At 48.6% G+C, this 24,484-nt stretch overlaps 7 protein-coding genes and 3 non-coding genes across 10 annotated transcripts; 6 read left to right on the top strand and 4 right to left on the bottom strand.

Annotated features, from left to right (window-relative positions):
- Nucleotides 1-1,795: 1,795 nt before the first annotated feature.
- Nucleotides 1,796-5,660, top strand: BO86DRAFT_419515 (exportin CRM1; the record flags this gene model as incomplete). Its single annotated transcript, XM_025675125.1, has 11 exons — nucleotides 1,796-1,861; nucleotides 1,938-1,967; nucleotides 2,032-2,104; nucleotides 2,160-2,231; nucleotides 2,282-2,994; nucleotides 3,063-3,834; nucleotides 3,884-4,354; nucleotides 4,465-4,694; nucleotides 4,758-5,136; nucleotides 5,192-5,363; nucleotides 5,420-5,660. 11 exons carry the CDS (start codon nucleotides 1,796-1,798, stop codon nucleotides 5,658-5,660), a joined length of 3,219 nt encoding a protein of 1,072 aa, XP_025526919.1.
- A 421-nt stretch (nucleotides 5,661-6,081) lies between these two features.
- On the top strand, nucleotides 6,082-7,267 carry BO86DRAFT_419516 (PPP1R11/YPI1 family protein; the record flags this gene model as incomplete). The annotated part of the gene is made up of 4 exons (XM_025675126.1): nucleotides 6,082-6,086; nucleotides 6,262-6,302; nucleotides 6,742-6,921; nucleotides 6,993-7,267. The coding sequence occupies 4 exons, from the start codon at nucleotides 6,082-6,084 to the stop codon at nucleotides 7,265-7,267; spliced, it is 501 nt and encodes a 166-aa protein (XP_025526920.1).
- BO86DRAFT_431478 (shugoshin family protein) lies at nucleotides 7,257-10,027 on the bottom strand (the record flags this gene model as incomplete). Its single annotated transcript, XM_025675767.1, has 5 exons — nucleotides 7,257-8,577; nucleotides 8,620-8,852; nucleotides 8,908-9,416; nucleotides 9,471-9,912; nucleotides 9,982-10,027. 5 exons carry the CDS (start codon nucleotides 10,025-10,027, stop codon nucleotides 7,705-7,707), a joined length of 2,103 nt encoding a protein of 700 aa, XP_025526921.1. The 3' UTR covers nucleotides 7,257-7,704.
- Nucleotides 10,028-10,322: 295 nt separating this feature from the next.
- BO86DRAFT_104659 (DASH complex subunit DAD2) lies at nucleotides 10,323-11,073 on the top strand. The gene is made up of 3 exons (XM_025665885.1): nucleotides 10,323-10,699; nucleotides 10,763-10,822; nucleotides 10,894-11,073. The coding sequence occupies exons 1-3, from the start codon at nucleotides 10,492-10,494 to the stop codon at nucleotides 11,004-11,006; spliced, it is 381 nt and encodes a 126-aa protein (XP_025526922.1). The 5' UTR covers nucleotides 10,323-10,491; the 3' UTR covers nucleotides 11,007-11,073.
- A 1,026-nt stretch (nucleotides 11,074-12,099) lies between these two features.
- BO86DRAFT_t157 lies at nucleotides 12,100-12,169 on the top strand. The gene has a single exon. It is a non-coding gene; the product is annotated as a tRNA-Ala (tRNA).
- A 569-nt stretch (nucleotides 12,170-12,738) lies between these two features.
- Nucleotides 12,739-12,810, top strand: BO86DRAFT_t158. The gene has a single exon. It is a non-coding gene; the product is annotated as a tRNA-Ala (tRNA).
- A 910-nt stretch (nucleotides 12,811-13,720) lies between these two features.
- BO86DRAFT_t159 lies at nucleotides 13,721-13,792 on the bottom strand. Its single transcript has one exon. It is a non-coding gene; the product is annotated as a tRNA-Ala (tRNA).
- Nucleotides 13,793-14,519: 727 nt separating this feature from the next.
- BO86DRAFT_363500 (putative cytochrome P450 phenylacetate hydroxylase) lies at nucleotides 14,520-16,732 on the bottom strand (the record flags this gene model as incomplete). The annotated part of the gene is made up of 4 exons (XM_025669975.1): nucleotides 15,923-16,732; nucleotides 15,071-15,828; nucleotides 14,893-15,011; nucleotides 14,520-14,827 (listed from the first exon to the last, which is right to left on the bottom strand). Exons 1-4 carry the CDS (start codon nucleotides 16,289-16,291, stop codon nucleotides 14,520-14,522), a joined length of 1,554 nt encoding a protein of 517 aa, XP_025526923.1. The 5' UTR covers nucleotides 16,292-16,732.
- Nucleotides 16,733-18,955: 2,223 nt separating this feature from the next.
- Nucleotides 18,956-21,529, top strand: BO86DRAFT_104830 (glycerol-3-phosphate dehydrogenase GUT2). Its single transcript, XM_025665886.1, has 5 exons — nucleotides 18,956-18,978; nucleotides 19,071-19,655; nucleotides 19,717-19,976; nucleotides 20,045-21,373; nucleotides 21,434-21,529. The coding sequence occupies exons 2-5, from the start codon at nucleotides 19,216-19,218 to the stop codon at nucleotides 21,517-21,519; spliced, it is 2,115 nt and encodes a 704-aa protein (XP_025526924.1). The 5' UTR covers nucleotides 18,956-18,978; nucleotides 19,071-19,215; the 3' UTR covers nucleotides 21,520-21,529.
- A 1,729-nt stretch (nucleotides 21,530-23,258) lies between these two features.
- On the bottom strand, nucleotides 23,259-23,537 carry BO86DRAFT_314795 (uncharacterized protein; the record flags this gene model as incomplete). The annotated part of the gene is made up of 1 exon (XM_025668060.1): nucleotides 23,259-23,537. The coding sequence occupies one exon, from the start codon at nucleotides 23,535-23,537 to the stop codon at nucleotides 23,259-23,261; it is 279 nt and encodes a 92-aa protein (XP_025526925.1).
- Nucleotides 23,538-24,484: the final 947 nt, after the last annotated feature.

Consider the following 24,484-nt stretch of genomic DNA (forward strand, 5'->3'; position numbering starts at 1 on the left):
GGGGGGGAGTCACAAAGGGGGTTTGAGTAAAAGGTCAAAAGGGCTTGCACACTAATCAATGACTTGGAGCACTGAGTACTGTACGTGTCAGTACTATCTTCTGAAGCAAAAGAATTGCGGCTGCCAGCTGGCTCAGCCGATGGGAAGCTCGGACAGGGTTGGCGCGCGATCGGCCATGGGCAGCGCGAAGGAGCTGCGGTGGCAACCACTAGCTAACTTACTCAGTACTCCGTATTTACTCGTAGTATCGACTCGGGAGTGGACAAGTCGACTGTAGTTAGTCCTTTACCAGGAAGCACCTAGGTAGGTTACAAGTCCACGGCAATAACTCAGCTTTCCTGTTCAGGCACGGTCAAAATTTAATATTGACTTTTACATTTCCCCAGTACAGTAGGGAGTAGGGGTGCCAGCATGTTATCATCTCAGAATCATGGCTGCGACTTTATTTGGTGCAATAGCATAGTTTTAGCAACTTAGGCGTTCAGGTGACGTGCCACTTAGTCTAGTTCCTAACTGGCTTTGAATCCTATCGCCTCCCGCGCGAGGGAAGCGCGGTAAGAGGTTGCGTACCCGCTCCGTACCTAGAGGCCGACCGCCTGTGCGCTCCAGTAGGATAGTTTAGCGTCGAGGTGACGAGACTGGGGTTTTGGCCGCTATGGTAGGAAGTAAGCTTAGTAGGTAGTACCGTAGTAGTCGTAGTCGCTTACCTTGTAACTTGTAAGCCTATTATCCATTGCTGGTGGCTCCTTCGCTCAATTTTGGCCACCTTTTGCCCCCCCGGGGCCAACCATTGGTGCACACAGACTATGAAGGCGGTTTGTGCGTGGGTGCTGCTGCTGCTGGCTGGTCCTGGGTCTACTTATAAACCAATTCACACCAATAATACACACTTGGAGTACTGTCACACCTTTGCTTGCCGAGGAGACGATGAAGGTGAGCACAGTCTGTGTATTATAAGTTAAAAGGAAGTTATATGCTTGGATTAGTTAACTCGAACCTTTAGACTTAACCTGGTACCCGTTCTTGAACCAACCCACTATGCTTTTAAGATTCGCTACGATATGTCACTTCACCTGAAAAGCATATATGGTTAAGCTCGTTCATCAAAATGGTATTATTTAGTATATCCTTCAGATATGCCAGAAGACAATCATTCATTTTAGAAAGTAGAGTTCAAAGATCGTGCGAAATACTGCGGGTGATAGAGATTGGTATAGAATTTCTGGTAAGTGTAAAGTTACTCTATCTTACGCAGGAGATGATGGCGTGTTACTAACTAGACGTCGTAGTTTAAGGAAAGCTGCCAAGCCCAGCGTGCCGCAGGGACATGGCAGCATGAAGATTGCCGCGGCGGCAGTATTCCTGAAGGCGGTGCAGAAGTGTATGGTCAGCTACTTAGCTAATCCAAGAAGTGAGCCGCCAACACTCCAAGGAACGCGCTGTTTCTCACCGCCAGACATCTGCTGATTTTAGTCTACCCTCAGACATCATATCCTTATCCCAAAGCCAGAACGCTCAATTTAAGCTACTACTGCCTCGCGGTTGAGTTACCCCACTTTTCCAGCCCCCCTTGTGAATGGTGCATCTTCGAACTGTAGATTGCTCCAAGCTCTCCTTACCTCCGTCGAACCCCTCCAAGGAAGCCTCTTACCCCGCCAAAGCATTTTGCCCATCTGCTCTATCTTCGGCACTTCTCTAATCCACAGTCTTCACGGGATATTCGAACTCACCCAGTTTCGTTCCTCCTCGAAGGCTGAGGTTAATCAAAAACAGCAACGTCAAACTTTCGAGCGGGATGTCTGTTTCCATACAGGAGTTGGACAACACTGTCCGGGCCTTCTATGAGGGCAAGGGCGACTTGGTGAGTTATCATCCGCCACTTTTCGAACTCGAGAGACCTTAGATTCACTAATCTGCGCCAATTCTACTGCACACAGCAAAAACAAGCCGAGCAGACCCTGACTGATGTAAGTGAGCAACTTTCATGGGCATCTCCCAAGAGCGGTTTTCTGATTTGTGCTTGATGCTCAGTTTAAACAAAATGAGGACGCCTGGATGCTTGCAGCGAATATCCTCCAAGAATCCTCATATCCACAAACTAAATGTACGATACCGAAAGATATATCCATCGAAACTTGCGGGGTACTGACTCTGCTTAGATCTTGCTCTTCAGGTCCTCGACGATGTGATCATGACACGATGGAAGGTTCTGCCGAGAGAGCAGTGCCTAGGTAAAGGCCGTCTCATGAAGGTGCATAGGGAACTATCTGACTTTTACCAGGCATCCGAAATTTTATCGTCCAGTTCATCCTTGATAACTCCGAAACAGAGGAAAAGCTGAGAAGCCAACGCGTTTTTTTGAACAAGCTTAATCTGGTGCTAGTTTCGATCTTGAAGCAAGAATGGCCGCACAACTGGCCGACATTCATAAACGATATCATTTCATCGTGCCACTCGAGCCTATCGGTTTGCGAAAACAACATGACCATTCTCCGCTTGTTGTCCGAGGAGGTTTTCGATTTTTCTCAGGACCAAATGACTTCCGTGAAAGCGAGGAACCTGAAGACCTCTATGACCCACGAATTCTCCTCCATTTTTCAGCTGTGTTCCCAGGTGTTGGATAACGCGAACCAGACGACTTTGATTAAAGCTACACTGGAGACCCTCCTTCGGTTCTTGAACTGGATTCCGCTCGGATACATTTTCGAAACTTCCATAATTAACACCCTCTTGACCCGCTTTCTGGGCAATGCAGAGTACCGCAATGTAACTCTTAAATGCCTTACAGAGATCGGTGGGCTCCAGATCGGCAACCCTTATAATTACGATGATCAGTTGGTCCGTATGTTCACGGAGACTTTAACGATTGTCTCTACGATCATACCTCTGTCGATGGATTTGAAGTCAACATATTCTAAGAGCAATTCGCGAGATCAGGAGTTCGTTCTCAATCTGGCTCTTTTTCTCTGCAGCTTCTTTAGTGCTCATCTCAGTGTAAGTTCTCACTACATCTGTTGTTTCCCCTTCCCCAGGCGCTGATCGGATATCACTGCCATGTTAAGCTTGTTGAAACGCTTCCCAATCGTGACTACCTCACCCACGCCCATTTCTACCTGATCCGTATCAGTCAAATCGATGACAGAGAGGTGTTCAAAATCTGCTTGGAGTATTGGACAAAATTGGTGCAAGAGCTCTATGAAGAGATGCAACAGCTTCCGATCACCGACATTAACCCACTGGTGAGCATGGGTGTAAGCGGGCTGTCAAACGGAGGCGCGCCGCATCCCAGCACCTTGGCCAATTACACCCTTCGCAAACATAAATACGAGGAGGTCCTTTCCAGCCTACGCACCGTCATGATTGAGAAAATCGTTCGGCCCGAAGAAGTTCTAATTGTCGAGAACGACGAGGGCGAGATCGTTCGCGAATTTGTCAAGGAGAGCGATACTATCCAGCTCTACAAGACAATTCGCGAATGTCTGGTTTATCTCACTCATCTGGACGTTGTCGACACCGAAAATATCATGATTGAGAAGCTGGCTAAGCAGGTTGATGGGTCCGAGTGGTCTTGGAACAATTGTAATACTCTCTGCTGGGCAATTGGGTCAATCTCCGGAGCGATGAACGAAGAGACTGAAAAGAGATTTTTGGTCAATGTCATCAAGGATCTACTTGGCCTGACTGAGATGAAGCGCGGAAAGGACAACAAAGCCGTCGTCGCTAGTAACATCATGTATATTGTGGGACAGTACCCCAGATTCCTGAAGGCGCACTGGAAGTTTTTGAAGACGGTGGTTAACAAGTTGTTCGAATTCATGCATGAAACACACGAAGGCAAGTTTGTCCACTCACAGCATTAGGCAATCCTCCTAACAGCGTGCAGGTGTCCAGGATATGGCTTGCGACACTTTCATCAAGATTGCCAACAAATGTCGACGACACTTCGTTGCGCTCCAGCCAGGCGAGAACGAACCTTTTATCGAGGAGATAGTCCGCAATATGAGGAAAATCACCTGCGACCTCTCACCACAGCAGGTCCATACTTTCTACGAGGCTTGCGGTTATATGATCTCTGCTCAGGGCCAGAAAAGCTTACAGGACCGATTGATTGAGAATCTTATGTCATTGCCCAACATTGCTTGGGATTCCATCATTGGACAGGCCACTCAAAATCCCAAAATCCTGGAGGATGGTGACACAATCAAGATCGTTGGCAATATCATGAAAACAAATGTGGCTGCGTGCTCTTCGATCGGAACATACTTCTATTCCCAGCTCGGACGAATTTATCATGATATGTTGAACATGTACCGGGCGTCCAGTCAACTCATCAACAATGCTGTTGCGCAAGATGGTAATAACCTACCCTATCCACCTGCTCTTTCAGCTTTCCCGTCTTTATTGCCCAGTATCATCTTTGCCTTGTTTATCTTTATGGAGCATACCTCTGACGTACTTTTTTAGGTGAAATTGCAACCAAGACACCCAGAGTCAGAGGACTCAGAACAATCAAGAAAGAGATCTTGAAGCTCATAGACACTTACGTGCAAAAAGCCGACGACTTAGAGATGGTGAACGCTAGCATGGTACCGCCTTTGCTTGAGGCTGTTCTTGTGGATTACAATCATAATGTTCCAGATGCCCGTGAGGCAGAAGTTCTTAGCGTCATGACTACAATTATTCACAAGCTACACGTGAGTCCTCAATATCCACTACCACAGATGCTTATGTATACTAGGAGCTAACGACACCGACAGAACCTCATGGAGGATAAGGTTCCTATGATAATGGAGAGTGTCTTCGAATGCACTCTGGAGATGATCAACAAGGATTACCACGAATACCCAGACCATCGTGTGCAGTTCTTCAAACTGCTACAAGCAATCAATCTATATTGCTTTCCGGCCCTACTCAAGCTACAGCCTCCGCAGTTCAAGATTGTCATCGATTCCTGCATGTGGGCAAGTAAACATGTCAACCGCGAAGTCGAAAACACCGGCCTTACAATGTGCCTCGAACTCATAAACAACATGGCGGAAACGGATGTTCAGACGTCGAATGCATTCTTCCAACGGTTCTTCATCCAGATCCTTGGGGATGTGTTTTTTGTTCTCAGTGATAGTAATCACAAGGCTGGTACGCATGCTTTATTCCGCCCATCTCGAGACCATACTCATCCTCTCTACCTCAGGTTTCAAGTCTCAGGCTATGCTCTTGTCGCGCATGTTCTACTTCATAGAGTCCGGCAAAGTGCAGCAGCCTATCTACTCTCCTGGCCAAGTGCCCATGGGAACAAGCAACAAAGATTTCTTGCAGAGGTATTTGGCGGAAACCCTACACAGTGCATTTAAGAACCTTCAAGAGTATGTACTTCTCGGTTACCTTTGTCTCAGAATCTTCGTACTGACTACGGAATCAGAATCCCGGCCAAACAATTCGTCGCTGGATTATTTACTTACAACGATGATTTCAACAAGTTCAAGACACATCTCCGAGACTTCTTGATTTCTCTGAAAGAAAATCCGGGTGACAATGCCGAACTATACGCAGATGAAAGGGAACAGGAAGCGCGAGACGCCAAGGCCGCCGAACGGGACCGTGCATTGAAAGTTGGAGGGTTGTTGAAGCCGTCTGAAATGGACCAGGACGAAGAGATCTGACTGGAAAGAGAACTTCGCGCCGAGGTTTCTGTGTCATCGAAGGCTGGAAGAGACTCAGAATCATGCGGTGACATGTTTGATGGCTGGTCGTATTATGGTTTCTGATTTCGACCAAAAGCCCAAGGCCCATACCCAACCAAGACTAATTCGCTTTTGGGCGAGTCATCTTACCACGAACTCCTACTTCCTCTTCTTCATGCTCCACGGCGAATGAATTCCAAGCCATCTCATCTCGAGGCTCCCTTGATGTGGTTGACATTAGCAATTGATCAATTCTTGTACACATTTGTTCCGTTCAAGCGGGGGCCCGGACGAATATCATTTCTTGTTAGTGGCTAAAAGAGGGAGATTCTTTCAAAGGGTGTATTTCTATTCCCATAGAGGTGCCTTGTCTTCATGGATATTGTGGAGAGATAGTACTATGATGTGTCTGAAGAGACAGACTGCAACAAGAGTCGCAAGTTTGTCATCTCACTCAGCAATCTGGTCTGAGGCTTGTATTGCAAGGAGGATGCATCCGAGTTAAACTTGATAAAATAGCGCTAACCGCAACCAATTCGGCATGGTACGTGAGGCATGACTAGATATTGAATCAAGGTAGCAGGCAGCGCAGGCAAGTTGGCAGCCCGCTGACAATTGCATGTAAAAATTACCTAATTATATTACATCTTAATATATGGTTAAGTATTTTTAAAGAGACTGGAAGTTCGATTCTTCTGTATATTATTATAAGATTAGTACTCCGTAGGTAGGATAACTATGGAAAGGTGTTCACTAGTTTTATGAACTGACTAGTTCAGTTGGTCATAAGGCAGTGCTTACTCATTGGTGGAGATAAACTGACTACGTACGGAGTAGTCAATTTGCACCCAGACCGGCCTCTTCCCGAGGACGGAAGGATTGTGTTAGATTGATAAATGACTATAGCCCGTTGTGCTTAACTAGTCTTCCATATCTCAACTTTGATGACATACTTACCCATCACCTATACCTACCACCGAGAGTTCCCAACCTGCCAGGATGCCTCAAGTTCATCAAACAGTTCCAACTTCACCCAGTGGCTCCAGAACCGAGTCATTAGCGGAGTCCAATGAGGGCCCTTCAACGACTCGTCTATCAGCAACTCTGAGACTACGTGCAGAAAGTGCAGAAGACCGATCGATCCCCGATGAGCACAGTGATATTCGAAGTCCAGCTCGGCATATACAGTGGAGAGATGACGTTATCGACAACGAGGGAATGGGGAAAAAAAGCTCCAAAGGTGAGAAAGCACGCGTCCACTCTGGGAGCCAAGCCAATACCTTCCACGACACATCGCTCATCTGTCTCAAGTCTGCTGCATATACCATAAAGCTCGACCTGTCGGTGAAAGTAGCTCAGAATCAGAATCGTCTGATTCCAGTGAGTCCGATTCCGATTCCGATTACGGCGCTGATTATCAGACTCATTGTAACGGCGGGCGGCGGTCTCGTCATCACATGAGTTGTGACAACAACAGCCCTAGACATACATCATCAGAACAGCCATCGGATACCGCAAAGACAAGACGAAGAAAACCTAGCCCCAATGCCTACGAGAAGATGCCGAAGACAACAAGGGATCGTTGAGCATGGTCTCTCGAACCACTAAGTGCCTTGCTTGCAGCAAAGAATAGATTATTGGGGAGAACTCAAAGCTCGCCCTTATCAAACCTACATATATGTGTTCGGGATGTTGTATCAAGCTTTATTCAAGCCTAGTAACCCAACCAATCCAGGTACAGCTGTGAAGATTGAATTCACTTCCATGAACCAATTGGATCTCTACGAGCCAGCGTGGCCTAACTTCGAAGGTGGGGCGTTGCTATACATCCTTTGTGACGTTGTCCATCTCAAGGAGTATGCTACACTCTTATTTTGGTTCGCAGCCTTACGAATTAGGCTACTGATGGCGTGCAATGTCTCCTGTTCCATAGCTTTTCAGGCAGTTATGATATGACATGAACCCAGTCCAATTATTGATATTATGTACATAGCATTGCTTGATTGGCAGGTCCACGAAACATCTACAGCATCATACTCCTTCTTCTAGCAGCGGCACGCAGGGATCGGCTAACTTGCTTTGTCTCTGTTGAGACGGATGTAGCCGAAGATACCTGAACTATTTCTGCTGAAGCGCGCCTGTCGTGATCCGGTTGCTCAAGTCTCTCGTTGAATTTAATAGGCGATACTTTGGAAAGACTCGGTATGATATCTCGGGAATCCTGGACTGCCTCGTTTAGCTTGAGTGTGTCTTGTTCGGAGGCTTTTAGGCTCGATGAGCGCCGTTTCGATTGTCTAGCAGTAGCTGGTTGTGGCTTGTGTGCACGCGATATTGTCTTTGCCATACTGCCACAGGTGGCCTCTGTTAATCGCGTGTTGAGGCATTCATCTGAATTATCCTTGATTGAGAGTGCAGCAGTACCTTGGCCTTCCGGCTCATGACCATGATTCCCGAGATCAGTGATCGGATGATCAGAACGCTCACTACCACCCTCGGCTGTCTCGCGAGTCGTTGCAGGGTCGTACCTGCTCGCGAGAGAGGCCTTGCGCCTCCTTTGTGACACCATCTTCATACTCTTCGAGGGAGATTCCACAGTTGGATTTAAGGCAGGTGACGGTGACTCAGTCCCTGTAGTGCCCGAAACTTGCGACTTGGCCGTGTCCGACTTGCGCCGCCGATACGCATCCCCATCCTCTCCCGTGCTCACAGGGGCATCAATTGTGCTAGAGGTTCTCCGTGTTCGATCCCCCACTGCCGCGACTAACTCGTTCGTAGGCCGGCGCATCTTATCGCGTAGATTAGGCTCTGCATAACTCACAATGGCTCTCTGGCGCCTTGTCGGTCGGGATGACCCAGTGGCAGCTACTGCATCCTCTGTATCCGCTCTTGATTTCGGCTGCTCAAGTCGATCATTTTTAGTCAGGGACCCTAGACTCACTGACTCGCGTGCCATACTGGCATTCCCGGCTTCTGCTTTGGGGCTATGGTGCGTCGGCGCTCGGCCGAGCGTATCATCCTCGCTCTGCGTGTATAATGTAGTCTCTACAAGGCCCAGGCCATTCCCCTTATCATCGACTGCTGCTATGACATTATCTTCACGCGGGAGGTGTGCATCATCGAGCATGGAATTGGAAGCTTTTCTTGGTGATGGAATGCTGACATTGGTGCTTTCTATACCTCGAATTAGATGTCGACCCGCACGATCAGAATTAAACATTAGCCTTACTTTGCTTCAGTATCCTCCGTCTTGCTTGCTTGACAATTTTCTTGCTTTCTCTAAGTGGGTGTGTGTCTTCCTTAAACGGTGATCTGGCGGATGTTGAGTCAATTGGGTCGACTGTCCCGGGGGGTGAACGAGTTTGCCGATACTCGAAATCGTTGCTCCCATTCAGCTGGCTCTCAAATCGATCATCAATATCTGCCGAGAACTTTCGTTTTGCACCGAGGATCGGTCTAGATATCGAGTTCGTTCGCATAGGATCTGCCTCATACGCCGCAGAATCATTCTCTGGAATCGTCGCATCAAGTTGGTGTTCCTCTTTTTCATGACAACTTGTGAGTGGAAGGAGCACATCGGCATGATTTGATTTCGTCCAAATCTCGAGCGGCCCGTTGACTGGGGGCTCCTCATTTGGAGGAATGGGAAAATTTGTATCCATGGTGGCTAGCGCCCGAGATGCCGGAGACTGTTGATCAATAGCACCACTGTCGAGCAATCCTTGTGTATCGCGCGGCCTATGAGCAGTAAGAATCCATACCCTGATAGAGATAATCGCATTGTATGCTTACTCCAGCGTCTTCCTTGGGAAATACTTGTCTTCTAGTATCACGGGAAGCTTTCCTTCCTCCTCAGAGGCGAAATTCTGCTCCATTTCGGCGGTCCTGCGCTCCCAGTTAAGGGCTGACTGTGATGGCTGCGTCGGGCTCCTGTTCTGCGCGGTATCTTGCTTTTTTCTGTAGTCGCGCGGCAGCCCACCCAGCTCAGTTACCAGATTGGTCAACTCTGTCAATTTAGCATCCAGTCTTGACTTGATGTCATAGACCCCGTCTTGAAGTATCTTGACAGCCTGATATTTTTCTAGCTCCCGATTCAGTGTTATCGCTTGTTCTCGTAGAGAAACATTTTCGGCGAGTAGGTGAGAAACCTCCGACTCAAGGCTGCGGATGCGGAGGGACTGTATGGAATTGACACGGGCGATTTCGCGATTCTGCCGCACAAAGCGTCGCTTCACTAGTTGTTTGTCAAAATGTCTGTATCGGAGGGAATAGCAATGTTGAGCTCTGGCCGTGTGGAACTTACAGCCTTCGATGGACTCCGTCGTTGTCGATTCATTCAATCGAGCCATGCTTGTGTCGCAAACGCAGACAGCGGCAATTAAATCTCCTTCTTAAGCTATCGCAAAGTCGATTAGCCCTTCACGCGGGTGGAAAAGAGAGATTCCGCGACGGGGCCCTTGTCGCCTACAGTAGAATGAGTTGGGCAAGATACCTCGGAGGATGGTAACAGGTAAACACGATGCGGTTTAGCTTGTTGACAATTGTCCTATTTTGTACTAGTGGTGGCGGCTCCGTCCCGCCCCTCAGCTGGCACTTGGCCATGTCCAGTCGACGGCACTGTTCTGGATCAATGCGTACTAGGTACTCATTTGCCTGACACCACACCTCTGTGACAACAACTCAACATCGTCTGAGACCATACACATGAACTAAGCTTATATTCTCACTTTACAGACTGCAAGCATTTCGCCCCTGTAGGGTAAAAAGCGACAGCTCTCTGATTCCTAGATATCTGTTGCCCCAACTGGCCGCAATGCTACCTTCCGCAGCAGCCTCCTTTCGTCCGCCGAATCACTCATCGGCCATCGCTCAACAACAGTCATCGGCCTTGGCAGCGCGTATAGCTTCTAAGAAGGCCGAGCTAGAGAATCTAAGGCAGTTGCGAGACATGAGCGGTGCACTGGCAGAACAGATGCAAGCCTTGGAAATCAAAATTGCAACTCTCAGAGATGGAACTGAAGGTATGTTTCCAGGTCAGTATATTCGTCTAGCTGCTGCTGATTCTCTCCGCTCTCTATTCTTAGCCGTCGCCTGTGTTCTTGCAAACTGGGACAATGTACTGAGGGCGATTAGTATGGCCTCGGGTGAGCATTTTACCTACTCTTCTCAAGTCTCAGTTGTGGTGGATGCATTTTGCTGATATTGTCACCCATAGTGAACCCCGTTACCCCTCGTTCCGCAAGCAAGAGCGATCTCAACAACCCACAATTACCCGCAACCCTCATAAGAGTGCCAGCTGAGTCTCATGATGCATCAGGGGACCGGTAATAATCATTGGTAGGCATGGCATAAGCCAGCTTTCCAGGATTATCAGATCAAGTATGGGTTGCTGTAATTTGGCAGAGAAGGCTCATATGATGGATACAACAAAAATGTCTCCGTTGAGCATGGCACCTACAACTCAGGTGTTGCATTCTGTGACCTCGCCATTATTGGGCCATTTTTGGGGCATGGCGCTATTGAAGCACGTGCGCTTCCACCTTGGGGCAGAGAGCCCAGTCTTAGCTGACACTATTCCGGCGCTTTCGCTCAGGGCCAAGTCCCGTAAAATCTCGTTGTAGAGCATGGAAGAATGATGGCTTTGGAGGCCATAGGCTCTGTTCAGGCTTAGTTCGGATCGTACCGTTCGCGGATTGACCTCCGAGATTCTCGTGTCATGTCGTTTGCCAATCGGATATTCAAAAGAAGGTTTGTATGTTCGGAACAATCACAACACAATAGATGCCAAAGCTTGGGAGTTTTTATTCCCGAGCTATCTAATTTCCCGCAAACCTTTGCCTGAAACCTGTTCAAATCTTGCCAAGAGGCCCTTCCTGCTCTCCAGGCTGTCAATTTTAGTATTCTAGCCAGTGGCAACCCGAGCAAGCAAGGCTTTTCTATCTGTTTAATTTGTGAAAAAAAAAAAAATCAAAAAATCGGTGTCCCGTATGGCCCGCAGGTGTGTCAGAAGTTACTGGCTGGAGCACGGTTTGTTCTCTCGTTGCGACCTCTTTCCGCTTCTACTTCCGAACTTGGTGAGGTCCCGGAATTGGCGTTCATACCTAGTATAGGCGAAGTTCACAGAGTTGATGTATTACGCTTACTACCACCCACTGGCGGCTTAGGATCGAGTGCAACCTCTTCTGTGCTAGGCCCAACTTACTAGCTGCTGATATCATGTGTTGCCTCGTGCCTTGTCCGCTGGCTATGTTTCTGATCGTTGTAGGTCAGCGCCAACCGTTGACGGTGTGATGTGCGAGGCTTCCAAGCTGGATGATGGAGTATTCCACGGTTGTAAATTCCTTGGGTACTTCTGAACACGGCATGGAGAAGGAATTGTGGATAACTGTAGTATATGTAATAAACCGGTATATATATACAAGGGGCTGTGGGTTAGTGGTATAGTATCCCCTTGGCATGGGAAAAGTCCGGGTCAATTCCCCGCAGCTCAAGCTTTTTGCCTCTTTAGGAGATTATATGAGTGTCTTGAAGTCGGGTGATTACCATCTTTAACCAAGTGCGCGAGCACGGCATGGGTTATATATCCTGAGATAATATCCCATCCAAGGACCCTTCACAAGGTAGATGGTTTGCTGATAAGGGCCCTATGATCCTCATAGGGAATATACAGACGGTGCCATATCTATTCCATCCTCGGCATGCTCGCTGGTGTTGCTAAACTGTACACGGGAAAGAACCAGCTACAACTACGGAACTAACAAGGCACCATCCAGGCCCTACATATGTTATAATTTACCAACCTGGATTGCATATTTGCCCGTCCTCTTCAAACCTGTTCTTTTCTTCTTCCTTGTGGCTAGAGACTTTCTTGTATAAGCCATAAAGGAAGAATGAATAACCCAAGCCCATACTGTAATCATACATACACATATGAATATGCATATGATGATCTAAGCAGTGTGCATACAGACATTTGCATACACTTAACTTATGGTTGTAGTCAAAACAGGCCCGCTTGATTTGGAATATATAACACTAATAAAATCGGATATGTATCAAAGGGGCTGTGGTTTAGTGGTATAATATTCCCTTAGCATGGGAGAGGTCCGGGGTTCGATTCCCCGCAGCTCCATTTTTTATCTTCGATTTACCGGGTGTAACTAGCAAGTTCTAGACAAGCCTAAGTGATTTTTACTCACTATTGTATGTACGTACATACATCCCAGTAGTGGGTAGCATATAAGTATACACCCATGTTACGTGTTCAGGTAGCCCAGCCTAATACACCGGCCGTAATTCCAATACAGCCGGCCTTAAACCTCTTAAGTAGGCGGTAGAGCTTCGTGGTTCCTCAGGGTAGGCTCTGGAACATGTTTTCTTGATTTTCTTGGTGGTTGGTGGAACCAGCTACGTTCCCGCACGTAAACAAGTGGGAAAAGGCCTTTGGAACCACGTGCCGGATTAGCGACGCTGACACTTTTACTATATATAAACAGTTGCTTAAGACCTATACTGCAGGCTGGAGCCGGCAACTTACCTTAGAGACCTAGTACAAAAAGCTATATAGGGGAGGCTCCAGGCCCCCGCGCTTAAGATCTTGTCTTAATATATACAATATTGCACCCTGTGTTAATGTGCAAGTGTTTTTATACCACCTGCAGGAGCTAAGTTCTCCGCCGCGGCAAGACCCATGCCGCAGGCTGGGGCCGGCGACTTACCTGACCCAGCATAAAAAGCCATGTAGGGGAGGAGGCTGAAGGTCTGTCTCCCCGCTTAAATCTTGTAATAATATATATCCATATCAATAACAATACCTTCTTCGGCCTAAAAGAGCTCTAACATCTCTCGATATAGGAAGTATTTTGATAGGAATACCAGTATTTCCAATACTAATGCCGGTTGCATGGGAAAGATCGCTGGTGTAAATCATCTTCTCCTGATGAGAATGGGCTCTGTGTTTATAGCGTGGTCATGTTCTGGGAAGTACCGACCGGATCGACTCATGGCTACTATGCTACCTGCTGGCTTGAGTGACAAAAAGCTGGAGTTGCGGGGAATCGAACCCCGGACCTCTCCCATGCTAAGGGAATATTATACCACTAAACCACAACCCCTTCTATATCATACTTCTTCCTGTTCTTTTACTATGGTGCAAAATGTACACTGCTACTATCAAGCCCTGAGACTGCAATTCACACCATAGACTTTCAAGTCAGGCTATGTTTAGCTTATAGCATCATCGCCGTCCTGGTCACATAAGACGTATTGCCATACCGAAAGAGACACAAGAATAAAACAATCGATGGGTGATGGGCAGCACACCCCTTTGAAAATTGCTTTGCAGCTCTTGCTTTCTTCCCCGATGGTGGATCAGACCCGATAACTTGTTAATAAATAGACTTCTTGATCAATGACTCTAACTCAAAATGGGATAAATCCCCCTTCCGCGGTACAAGTAGGGGCTTCGACTTATCAGTACAACGTGGGCTTAGAGAGAAACTAGAGAAATACTTAGGAAGTAGCCTCATTATCTACCAACGTTCCTTCTCTACAGGCCTTCGCAACCCAACAGGCGGTCGAGGCAAGTGAGAAACCCCGAGGCTCAAATCAATGGCATACCATACTTTTCATCATACGCGGGCTCGGTATGCCTAGGGAGTGCACCCCAATGCCCAAATTTGTACACGCAGGATAAAAAGTTCATTTGAACGGGCCGGACAGCCGTTTTTTTGTCGGGCGGATGTTATAGGACAGTAAATAGCAATCAAAAATCCCATCCGGGTAATCTATTGTGAGAAGGCTCGAGTCGATCAAAATGCCTGTCACCAGGCATGGTCTCGATTAACGAGCCAACGATGCTGCAAGTGCCGCCCTGTTTTTCGGCACAAACCTAACCCTGTACCTTTTGGGTATCGCCACAAGGCTAGTGGGGTCCGAGTTGCCTCTCACAGGATGCCAGTCGACACCGTCAACTGGTTCGATTCTGAAGCTATTTAAGGTACGCATGAAAACCAGATATAGCTCCCGATTCGCAAGGAGAGAACCCGCACACATGCGGTACCCCATGCCATATGTGAACATAGGGGCATCTGGCTGCTCCAACCACCGCTCGGGTCGAAACTCCTCGGGGTCTTTCCAGACTTCGGGGTCTAATTGAAGCTCTATGAAATTAGCCTCTGCCACAAGGCATACTCAGTCATGCGTAGCCACTGACCCATATTGCAAGCCCAGGAGTTCAAAAAGAAGACGGTGCCCTTTGGAATGACCGTTTTATTATAAGTGATGTCCCGGATGGATGTTCGAGGAAGTGCAAGACGGAGGACAGTGAAGTATCTGCATGTAAAATGATAGTCAGAAGTGTATGTCGAGGTCAGGGGTGTCCTGTATATCACCTTAGGCACTCCCTCACGAGAGCAGCGACGTAAGCGCATTTCTGATCGTCTCCCGAATCACAGAGCGGCGTGTCCTGATCATATAGTTCCTGAATGGCTTTCGCGGCCTTTTCCTGGATATCCGGTCGTTGCGAAAGGAGGCAAAGACTCCATGCCACCAACGTGGTTATAGTATCGAGACCCCCTGATAGCATCGTTAAGCTGATTGAAATGAGCTCATCCGCATCGAGCTTTGCTTCCTTATCAAGGATGACATTAGCCTGTATACAAGACTTGTGTATACCTTTCCTCATTCGCTCATCTAGATCCCGGTTCAATGCGTTGAGATATCTGTCTCGCCGATCTCTCATTTCTTTGGCCTTTCTCGAGTTCCCACTGAGAGGATTCAGCCGCAGAAGAGGGATATAGTCTTGTAAGTTACCCGTCGTGCTCCTGAACTTGCTGATTTCCTCCTCAACATGAGTGATCTCATCGAACAAGTCTTCCTCCTGGGATGCCACACGCACACCCCAGTTAAGGGTCAAGGATAGACTCAGACTCAAACGTTGAATCATTGCCATGGGATCTACCGGTGTGTTCCCACTGTTTCCATAACGGTTGAGCTCTTCGATGAAGGCTTTGGATTCCACGTCCAAGTGAGAGACGTAGGATTCAACAGAAGGACGATTAAGCGCCGAGGCCGCACCTTTACGGCGTCTTTTCAATGACTCGCTGTAAGGAGAAGTGCCGATAGTGGTGCCTGCTGTATTCGAGACGATCTATACTAACATGTTAAGCCTGTCCTGTGCGGGAGAGCTAACGAGAGCTGGGGGGGGGGGGGGGGGGGTAAAAGAGGGTGAAGAACTGTCCCACCTTGTGGAAGGTATAGAACTCTGGTCTTGAGCTCAAGGCCTGTGCATTTTGTCCAAAAATAGTTTTCGCAGCCGCGGCTGAGTTTACAACAACCACGGGGACATTTCCCAGCTGAATCTGATAGACTGGTCCATATGTTCTAGACCACATGCGATATTGCTCTGCGGCGTTCTTCCGGATCTGAGCGAGGTTTCCAATAAGTGGTAAGCCACGGGGACCTTTGAGCCCAGGCACTCTTGCAGCCGCTCGAGTGAACTCGTTCAAGATAATATAGATGATAGGGACCGTGAAGACCAACACCGTCAGCGCCCGCAAAGGCGACTGGGTAATGCTGCCCTGCAGAAGAGATAGGGCTGTCGCAATAGCCATGACGACCAAAGATGAATGCAATCGATTCTCACTGTTGAGATGATTGAGGGGATGAAGAGTCAACTCAGCGGATGGTCTTCGGATCTATTATAACATAGCTGTGCATTGATGGTATCCCACGTGATACTTCCTACAGTCCCGTCCTCCTCTTCTTGCGAGGAACATTTCCGTCGTACAGGCTTGCCTACAAAGTAGCCAAGGACAAATCCCTGTGCCGGAGGCTATGGAAGGTTTACCCCAGACCGAGAAAGTCGGGGTAGACTAGCCTAGCAGAAAGGGACTTGGTGCTGGGGAGGCTTGTGCGGCCAAGGGCACAAACAATCGGGTAGTCCAGATTCCGCACTCGGAACCTTTCCGCCCATCCCCAGTGCACATGCCTCTTCGATTTTGCGGGGTTGGAATCTGCTTGCAGTATCGGCAGCTGCCATTAGTAGACTTTGGCCAAGGCAGACGAGTTACACATAGCACGCGTAGTGGATGGGGTGAACAAGACGGAGGGGGGGGGTGCAATGTGTCCAGCTGATCGTCATATGATTCCGAATGAATGAGTGCTATTCAATGATATTAGAACGAGCTGTGATGTCCATAAGATGTGCATGATGAGCCAGCATAATTGCCGAACAAGCATTTCTCAGATGAGAAAGCACCCCCTCCCTCTATCAATTATTGTCATAATACCCGGCTATCTGGCTGGGAAGACGAATATGTACCTAGGCTGGCCGTACCTCAATATTCAGAACCTCGCTGCGCAACTTACAGATGGTCATTGATTTCTTAACAAGATTTCAGCCGCACAGTAATTATTAGGTTTTGGGCTACCGAGGGTTTTGCTCTTAACGAAGCTTGTACCTGGTCAAATACTCATACGTAGGATATTCCTATCCATAGCACATCATCTCTGTAACAGGAAGGCTGCCGATTGGAGCGATTTTCAAAGATTGGTTGGGTCCGGTCGCCAGGTACAAAGCCGAGTACCTTATGACCCAAGCCCTTAAGAACCTAATTGTGTTGCTTGCGGTATCTTTGCAGTCTGGGCGTGAAGATATCGTCCTTCCAGTCCGGCAGATAGCGAACTTACTGCTTATGAAGTGGACTGTGCGGGAGGTTCTAGGTGAGAGTAGGGCTGAAATGCCTCTAAGTAAGATTCCCAAGGGTACTAACTGACTGGGTACCAGCAGTGGGTTCTTCGGGGAAAAAAAGGTGAACAGGAAGTCCGTCCTCAAAAGCAAGAACAGCACTGAAGCAAGATTTGTGGAGGAGAGACTGACGTCAAAGTCAAACACCAGCGACCCAGGAACCGACCGTTCACTTCCGAGTGGGGTATTACGCCATGCCGTTCTGTCTACCCTGGAGGCCCCGACAATATGGAGTACTTTCCAGGGTCTGGGCTGGACAAGTGGAGCAAGACAGACATCATCAACCAGAGTATCAGGCTAAACGCAACAGGAGTTTTTGGCTCTTCCGACTGAGATTTAGGGTGCTGCTCGGTTTGTTTTTCTTTCTTTCTGTTTTTTTTGGTAGCCAGGACCAGAAAGCGAACGGGATGCACACCGTAGCAATCGATAGATAACAAATTAGCAGCATGGGTACCTGCCATAATGATGTTAGTGGGAGTACTGTACTTAGTACGTATGTACAGTACTGTAGTTGTCAGTATTTAGTCGGGAGAATCATGCATCTTATAGCTCTATCTGATGGGAAGAGCCTCGCCATAAACAAATCCCTATCGATAGGGGGCTTAGCAGTTGGACTACCTACTCACCGTACATGCTAAACTTATCACTCCGTACTCCGTACTGCGTACTAAATTTATCAGGAGACTACGGTAGACTAATCAATCAATAAATTCTCCATAGTCCTGGTCGGCAATGCTTTGGACCGGGCTGGGCCCCTCCTGGAGAAGGGAGTCCTTCAGAGAAATCAGAGAAATCAGAGATAGTTTAATGTCTATTGAGGGAAGCTTGGACGAGGGAAGGGGAAGGGGGGTGGAAAGGAAGAACGGATTGGGGAAAAGATTGGAGATGTTCCGAACTAGCGGGAAATCTTTGCTGGTCACATGCGGGCACGGTGTCCAGCTTCGACAGCCAAATCATCGCCCAGACCCATCCACTGCCGGAGCTGCCGAGGCATTGATTGGTGGGACAATGCTGATTGACGCCGCGACGCCGTCATCGTGACCCGCCCCCATTCTCCCTCCAATTCCCTTCCCGGATTCTGTTTGTCGCAAAAGAGGCAGAGCTCATGACGCACTGCTGCTATTACTGCTTTCTGGTCAGAGGGGAAAAGAAAAAAAGGGAATAGGTGGACAGACTGGAAGGTTAGCCGGTTATTGAGAGCTGATCATTCACACTGGCACGGGTACGCTTTCAAGTACGGAACACGGAGTACCCTATCCTTCATTCCTCCTCCCTCTCTCGACACAGTTGCTATACGTAGTACTAAAGTGGACCAGTGGCCCGGCATTCGAATTGTTCTTAAAACATTTTTCTGTATCATTCATACTCTTCCTCCTCTTCGTCCTGTCTCCCTTCTTCCTTTTCTCCTCCTCTTCCCATCCCTCTCACCCAACCCCTCCCATCTCCCCTTCCTCTCCTCCCAGATTCTCCCGTACCCTCCACATACACAATTGACTCTCAACTTTCGCCCCTTAACCCTCTTCCTTCACGAACCTTTCCCTCGAAATCTAGGTAAGTTATCGTCGATTCAATTGCTTGGTTGGAGGATCTCTGCCAGCATGGTCCTTTTTTTTTTCTCTCCCCGGAGTCTGACCGACAAACAGCCATTGGATAATATAGCATCTATCTATATATATCTTATCTTTCACGACAGCCATCCGCCCAACATCCTTCCAACCAGCTGTCTAAATCCAGCATTGTCCTCGATAATAGAGTGCCAACGAGGACCTCTATAAATTTCCACATACCATGGCTTCTCGTCATTCGCGTAAATTCCTGCGACCGCTGCTCTATACGTCACTCGCCACGGCTGCGGGTGCTGGAGTGCTCTACATCTCTTACCGCCCTCGCAATATCCCCGGTTCCGAGGCCCCTGCTGTCCCGCCCCCTGGCTATCACGAAGGCCGCCTGGTGCCGCCTAGTTTTCCCCGCATTAAATCCAGATTGGAGCAGATTGAGGATCTCAAGCGTTCCGCAAAAGGAGGTGCATCGGAGGAATATGATCTGCTGGTCATTGGCGGTGGTGCCACTGGCTCAGGAATCGCTCTCGATGCTGCGACTCGAGGATTGAAGGTCGCCATTGTCGAACGTGATGATTTCAGTTCTGGAACCAGCAGCAAGAGCACGAAACTTGTACACGGTGGTGTGCGATACCTGGAAAAGGCAGTATGGGAGTTGGATTATAACCAGTCAGCTGACTCAAAATACTTCCCTGCTTCCGATGAGAGATCTGACAGTTCCCTATTTTAGGTACGCGCTCGTTAAGGAAGCCTTGCGGGAACGGAAGTACTTCCTGAACACTGCCCCTCATCTTTCCAGCTGGCTCCCGATCATGGTTCCGGTGCAGAAGTGGTGGCAGGCACCCTATTTCTGGGCAGGCACTAAATTCTACGACTTTTTGGCTGGCTCAGAAGGTATCGAGAGCTCCTACTTCCTGACCAAGAGTAAGGCCATCGATGCTTTCCCGATGCTCAGAAAGGATAATCTGATTGGCGCTATGGTGTACTACGGTATGTATCTCCCATCACGAGGCTGGCAACCTCCCCGCACCTTAGTATAAGCTCTAATGACTGGGTAGATGGTGCTCACAATGACTCGAGAATGAACGTTTCCCTTGCAATGACAGCTGCACTGTACGGCGCCACTGTCGTCAATCACATGCAGGTTACCGGCTTGACCAAGGACTCATCTGGCAAGTTGATTGGTGCCCGCCTCAAGGACGTAATCCAGGGCAGAAACGGCCAGGAGGAGGAAGAGTTCACCATCAAAGCGAAGGGTATCATCAACGCGACCGGACCCTTTACTGACTCAATCAGAAAGATGGACGAGCCTGACGTGAAGGAAATTGTGGCGCCGAGCTCGGGCGTCCACGTCATTCTACCTGGTTACTATAGCCCGTCAGACATGGGTCTTATTGATCCATCGACATCCGACGGCCGAGTCATCTTCTTCCTGCCCTGGCAGGGAAACACAATCGCTGGCACCACGGATCAACCCACTGAAATCACTACCCAGCCAGAGCCCTCCGAGAAAGACATCAACTGGATCCTCACGGAAGTTCGTCGGTACCTGGCCCCTGACATCAACGTTGAGCGAAGTGATGTGCTTGCCGCTTGGTCCGGTATTCGTCCTCTAGTACGCGATCCTAAGGTCAAGAGTTCCGAGGCATTGGTTCGTAACCATCTCATCTCAGTCTCCCCATCTGGGTTGTTGACTTGCGCCGGTGGCAAATGGACTACCTATCGGCAAATGGCCGAAGAGGCAGTTGATGAGGCCGTCAATGTCTTCGGTTTGAAGCCCCGTGAAGTATCCAACGCTCCCGACATTAGCGGCGTCGGAGGAAGCGGGCTAGTTGCTGACGGCGCTGTTCTTGATGGCTCTTGCCAGACCCATCAGGTCCGTTTGATTGGTGCCCATGGCTACTCAAAGACGCTTTTCATCAACCTCATCCAACATTATGGGCTCGAGACGGATGTGGCGCAGCACCTGACACAATCATATGGTGATCGAGCTTGGCAGGTTGCGGCTTTGTCTTCGCCGACTAATGCTCGTTTCCCCGTCCGAGGCCAGCGCATCTCGACCCTCTATCCTTTCATCGATGGCGAGGTTCGTTATGCTGTTCGCCACGAGTACGCACAAACTGCTGTCGATGTTCTCGCACGCCGAACTCGCCTAGCGTTCCTCAATGCTGAGGCAGCACTTGAAGCCCTGCCTAGTGTCATTGATCTTATGGGAGAAGAGTTGAACTGGGACAGCGGCCGGAAGGACGTTGAGTGGAAGGAGAGTGTCCGGTTCTTGTCCTCGATGGGCCTCCCCAAGAACTTCCTCAGTTTAAGTAGAGCGGACGTCGAAGCCGGCAAGGTCAAGCAGGTTGATATCGCGCAACGAGCGGCTTTTGCTAGGACAGGTAAGTGACCGAAAACGCTGGTAATGGCGAGACTAGAGCTAATGTGTTCTCTCTGAGCAGATCCACCAGCGGATGTGCTTGCCAACGATACCCGTTCATCCGACTCCAACAAACTGATCCAACCTGATTCTCCGGCCAACAAATAGAGCAGTTACGCGCCATAGAGCTATTTTGTATAAATAATTGGAACTGTATAATTGGCACGTATGTCATCTGGATATCCGACAATGTCGTCTCGATTGTCCCTTCTGAAAACAATTGACAAGGCCTGGGCTTGTGTGTTGTTGAGACTTACCAGCATATGGAGGCGGGCTTCCCTTATGGTGTAGAGGGCATGTAGGCGTTGAACCTTCAAAGAAAGGAATGTGTAACGAAGATTTCTCTTGCTCATGACGAAGATACAAATGCAATTCTCACGACGAGTTGAAAGGAAGCAAAGAAGGCAATCAACTTCAGGACAGGTCAATCGTAGCCTATATGTATGTGGTACACTGGCATCATATCGCTTACACCTACAACCCACTAGCGTCTACTTACCCTTTGATGAACTTGCCCACTGCTTGAAGGCTGGAAAAATCGGGCTGCCTTGTAGAAATGGTTTTTGAGGGCACCACGTGCTCTTCTGAAAGCCAACCGAATGGCGCAGCCTGGCCTCTGTTGCTATCATTCATGTTAACCGTAAGCCGTCCAAGCAGGGAGACATTCGTACCATGTTTACAACTTGTAGCCTCCAAAATGACACCTTGGGTCCAAAGCGATTTTGGTCTCGCTTGGGATGAAACATAAGGGACATCTGTTCATCAACTCGTATTAAATCCGCGATTTGTGCATATGACTTTCCCATACGAAACAGTGATTTGGAAAATGATACGATCAGGCCTATGGTATAACAGACTTCTCAGATAGCCAGTCCCTCGTGTCCTCTGCCTGTGATCGAGAATATATTAGAATATGTAGAACATAACTCTGAATCATATGACACCGAGTAAGCGGTATAATAAAGTACAGAAAGAGCTGTACCAGCCAAAATTAGAATAATACATCGACTGTCCCGAGACGATCGGGGAAGGAAAAAGGGAGGAGGAGGAAGAGAACATGATTATTATGTCAAGATAGGCGGATAAAAAATGTAAAATTAGATGTCATGTTTCAAGATGTGCGCAGCACACCATAAAGAAAAAAGAGAACCCCGCAACTCGCGGGGCCGCAAGACAAGGGAAAAGTAAGACCCGAAGATGTCTAATCGATGATCGAGAACACGGAGCGATGGATTTCGAGTGCCCGGAGGTGACAAAGAGCACATATCCGAGCACCCGAAACAAGCCTCCGCGACCAAGGTCCATGCATGCAGGTAGAGACGGAGGCGCTCGGTTTGGGTTCATAAAGGCAGACCGGCTATACCCGAGGACCGGCTTGCTCGCACGCACGTCGGTTCGAGAATCCGCGCAATAATGCGAGTGAAAATCGGGTAACGCGAACTCGGCGTCCGCCGGGGTGGGCTCGAAAGGTCACCATCCGTCCCCTCACTTCGTTTGTCATATTCGCTCAGAGGGTCAAGGGACAACGACACCGGAGGAAGGGCCCGGTAGCCAAGTTTTTGGCTTGTTTCCCATCGACTTCTTCTTCTTCAAATTCCCTTCCCTGATCACGGGCGTCTCATTGCGGGAGGGTCGTGGGTGAAGTAACAGCCCTCGAAAGACCCATTCAGATGTTCGAGACCTGAGCTTGTTCGAGGTCCTCTTGTCCAGAAGCGTCCGATACTGAATGTATGCATCATGCCGCCCCAAATTGGGCGGGGAAATTCGATTGCGATGTATCCTTAGTAAGAATACGGTTGCAGCCGGTAAGAGACCAAAGTCAAAAGAGAACACAATGAGCAACACACTTATGTCTTGCTCTCTGCCGCGTTTGGGTCGCCCTTATAATGATCCCAGAACCGTGCGACGGTCCGTTGTGCGACGGTGTTGCCCTTGTACCGGTATATGAAGTAGTTGAATAGGGCAAACTCGTCGCGGTCGAGTACATAATCCTTCTGTGCGTTGATCTTGCCCCATAAGCTTTCAATGGCTGCTTCCAGGGTATCATTCGTTGCCTTATCGGTATGACCGTCCCGTCCACGCTCCAAAGCCTGCCGCACCTCAGAAGACGACGCTGAGACCGCCATTGGTAACTGAGGAGAGAAATACACCTCTTTTCAAGACAATTGTTCGGCTCGCAAACGCTGGGAGAAGGGAGAAAAAAGATAGCGAATGTGGATGTGAGTGGTGCTGGATCGGAGCATGAGCGGCGCGCAAATTGAATTTGGAGGAAGACAGGGAATAGAAATAAGTTCTAGGGCCCTTGAACGACAGAGAAGGGAAAATTTTTTTTCTGGACGGACACGACTGTCTTTGGCAAGCTCCGACCCTCTCAATTTAACAAAGCAGGTGGAGCAGGGGGATGTGGGAGGGGGGAGGGGGGGGGTGGAGGGGGTAGAGAGGAGAAGGGGGGAAATTGGATTGTCCAAATGGTGGGCAATCGTGGATCGAATCTCTTACAAGGCCATAATGGTGGTGGTGGTGGTGGTAAGTAGTTTAGCAGTACTCGACAGTCTGAATGTAGTAGCCGTATAGTAGGGTAGGTACCTGGTTAATCGAAAAATATTAATCAGGATGGTAAAAATTACATTTTGATTAGCCCAAAGACTAGTATTTCTTCCATAGGTATCAATCGACTGGTTTTGGACTGGAAAACTACACACATACACACAGGTACACACAGGTACACACAGGCTTAATCCGATAAAGAAACGGGCATGCATAGGCATAAATACCTACTCCTAATAATAGGATCCATCGGCAAGAGGAACGAACCATGTATTGAGTACGGATAAGCTGGGCGTACTTCCTTGTACAGTACTTAGTACTTAGTTGGCAACCGTCCAGTGGCCCTCATTTCTCTTGCCTCAGGGTTGGTTTACCCTCTTTCTTTTTATGATGTACTCGGGTATGTATGAGGGCAAGCATTGTTCATGATCCTTTGTCTGCACCTAGCCTAGACTGCATATCGGCTGTATGATGATGATGGGGTTAGAGCATTCGGAGATTACAGATGGAGAACCTGTGGGTTTCT

This window comes from Aspergillus japonicus (assembly GCF_003184785.1).
Source record: "Aspergillus japonicus CBS 114.51 unplaced genomic scaffold BO86scaffold_29, whole genome shotgun sequence".
Taxonomy (NCBI): domain Eukaryota; kingdom Fungi; phylum Ascomycota; class Eurotiomycetes; order Eurotiales; family Aspergillaceae; genus Aspergillus; species Aspergillus japonicus.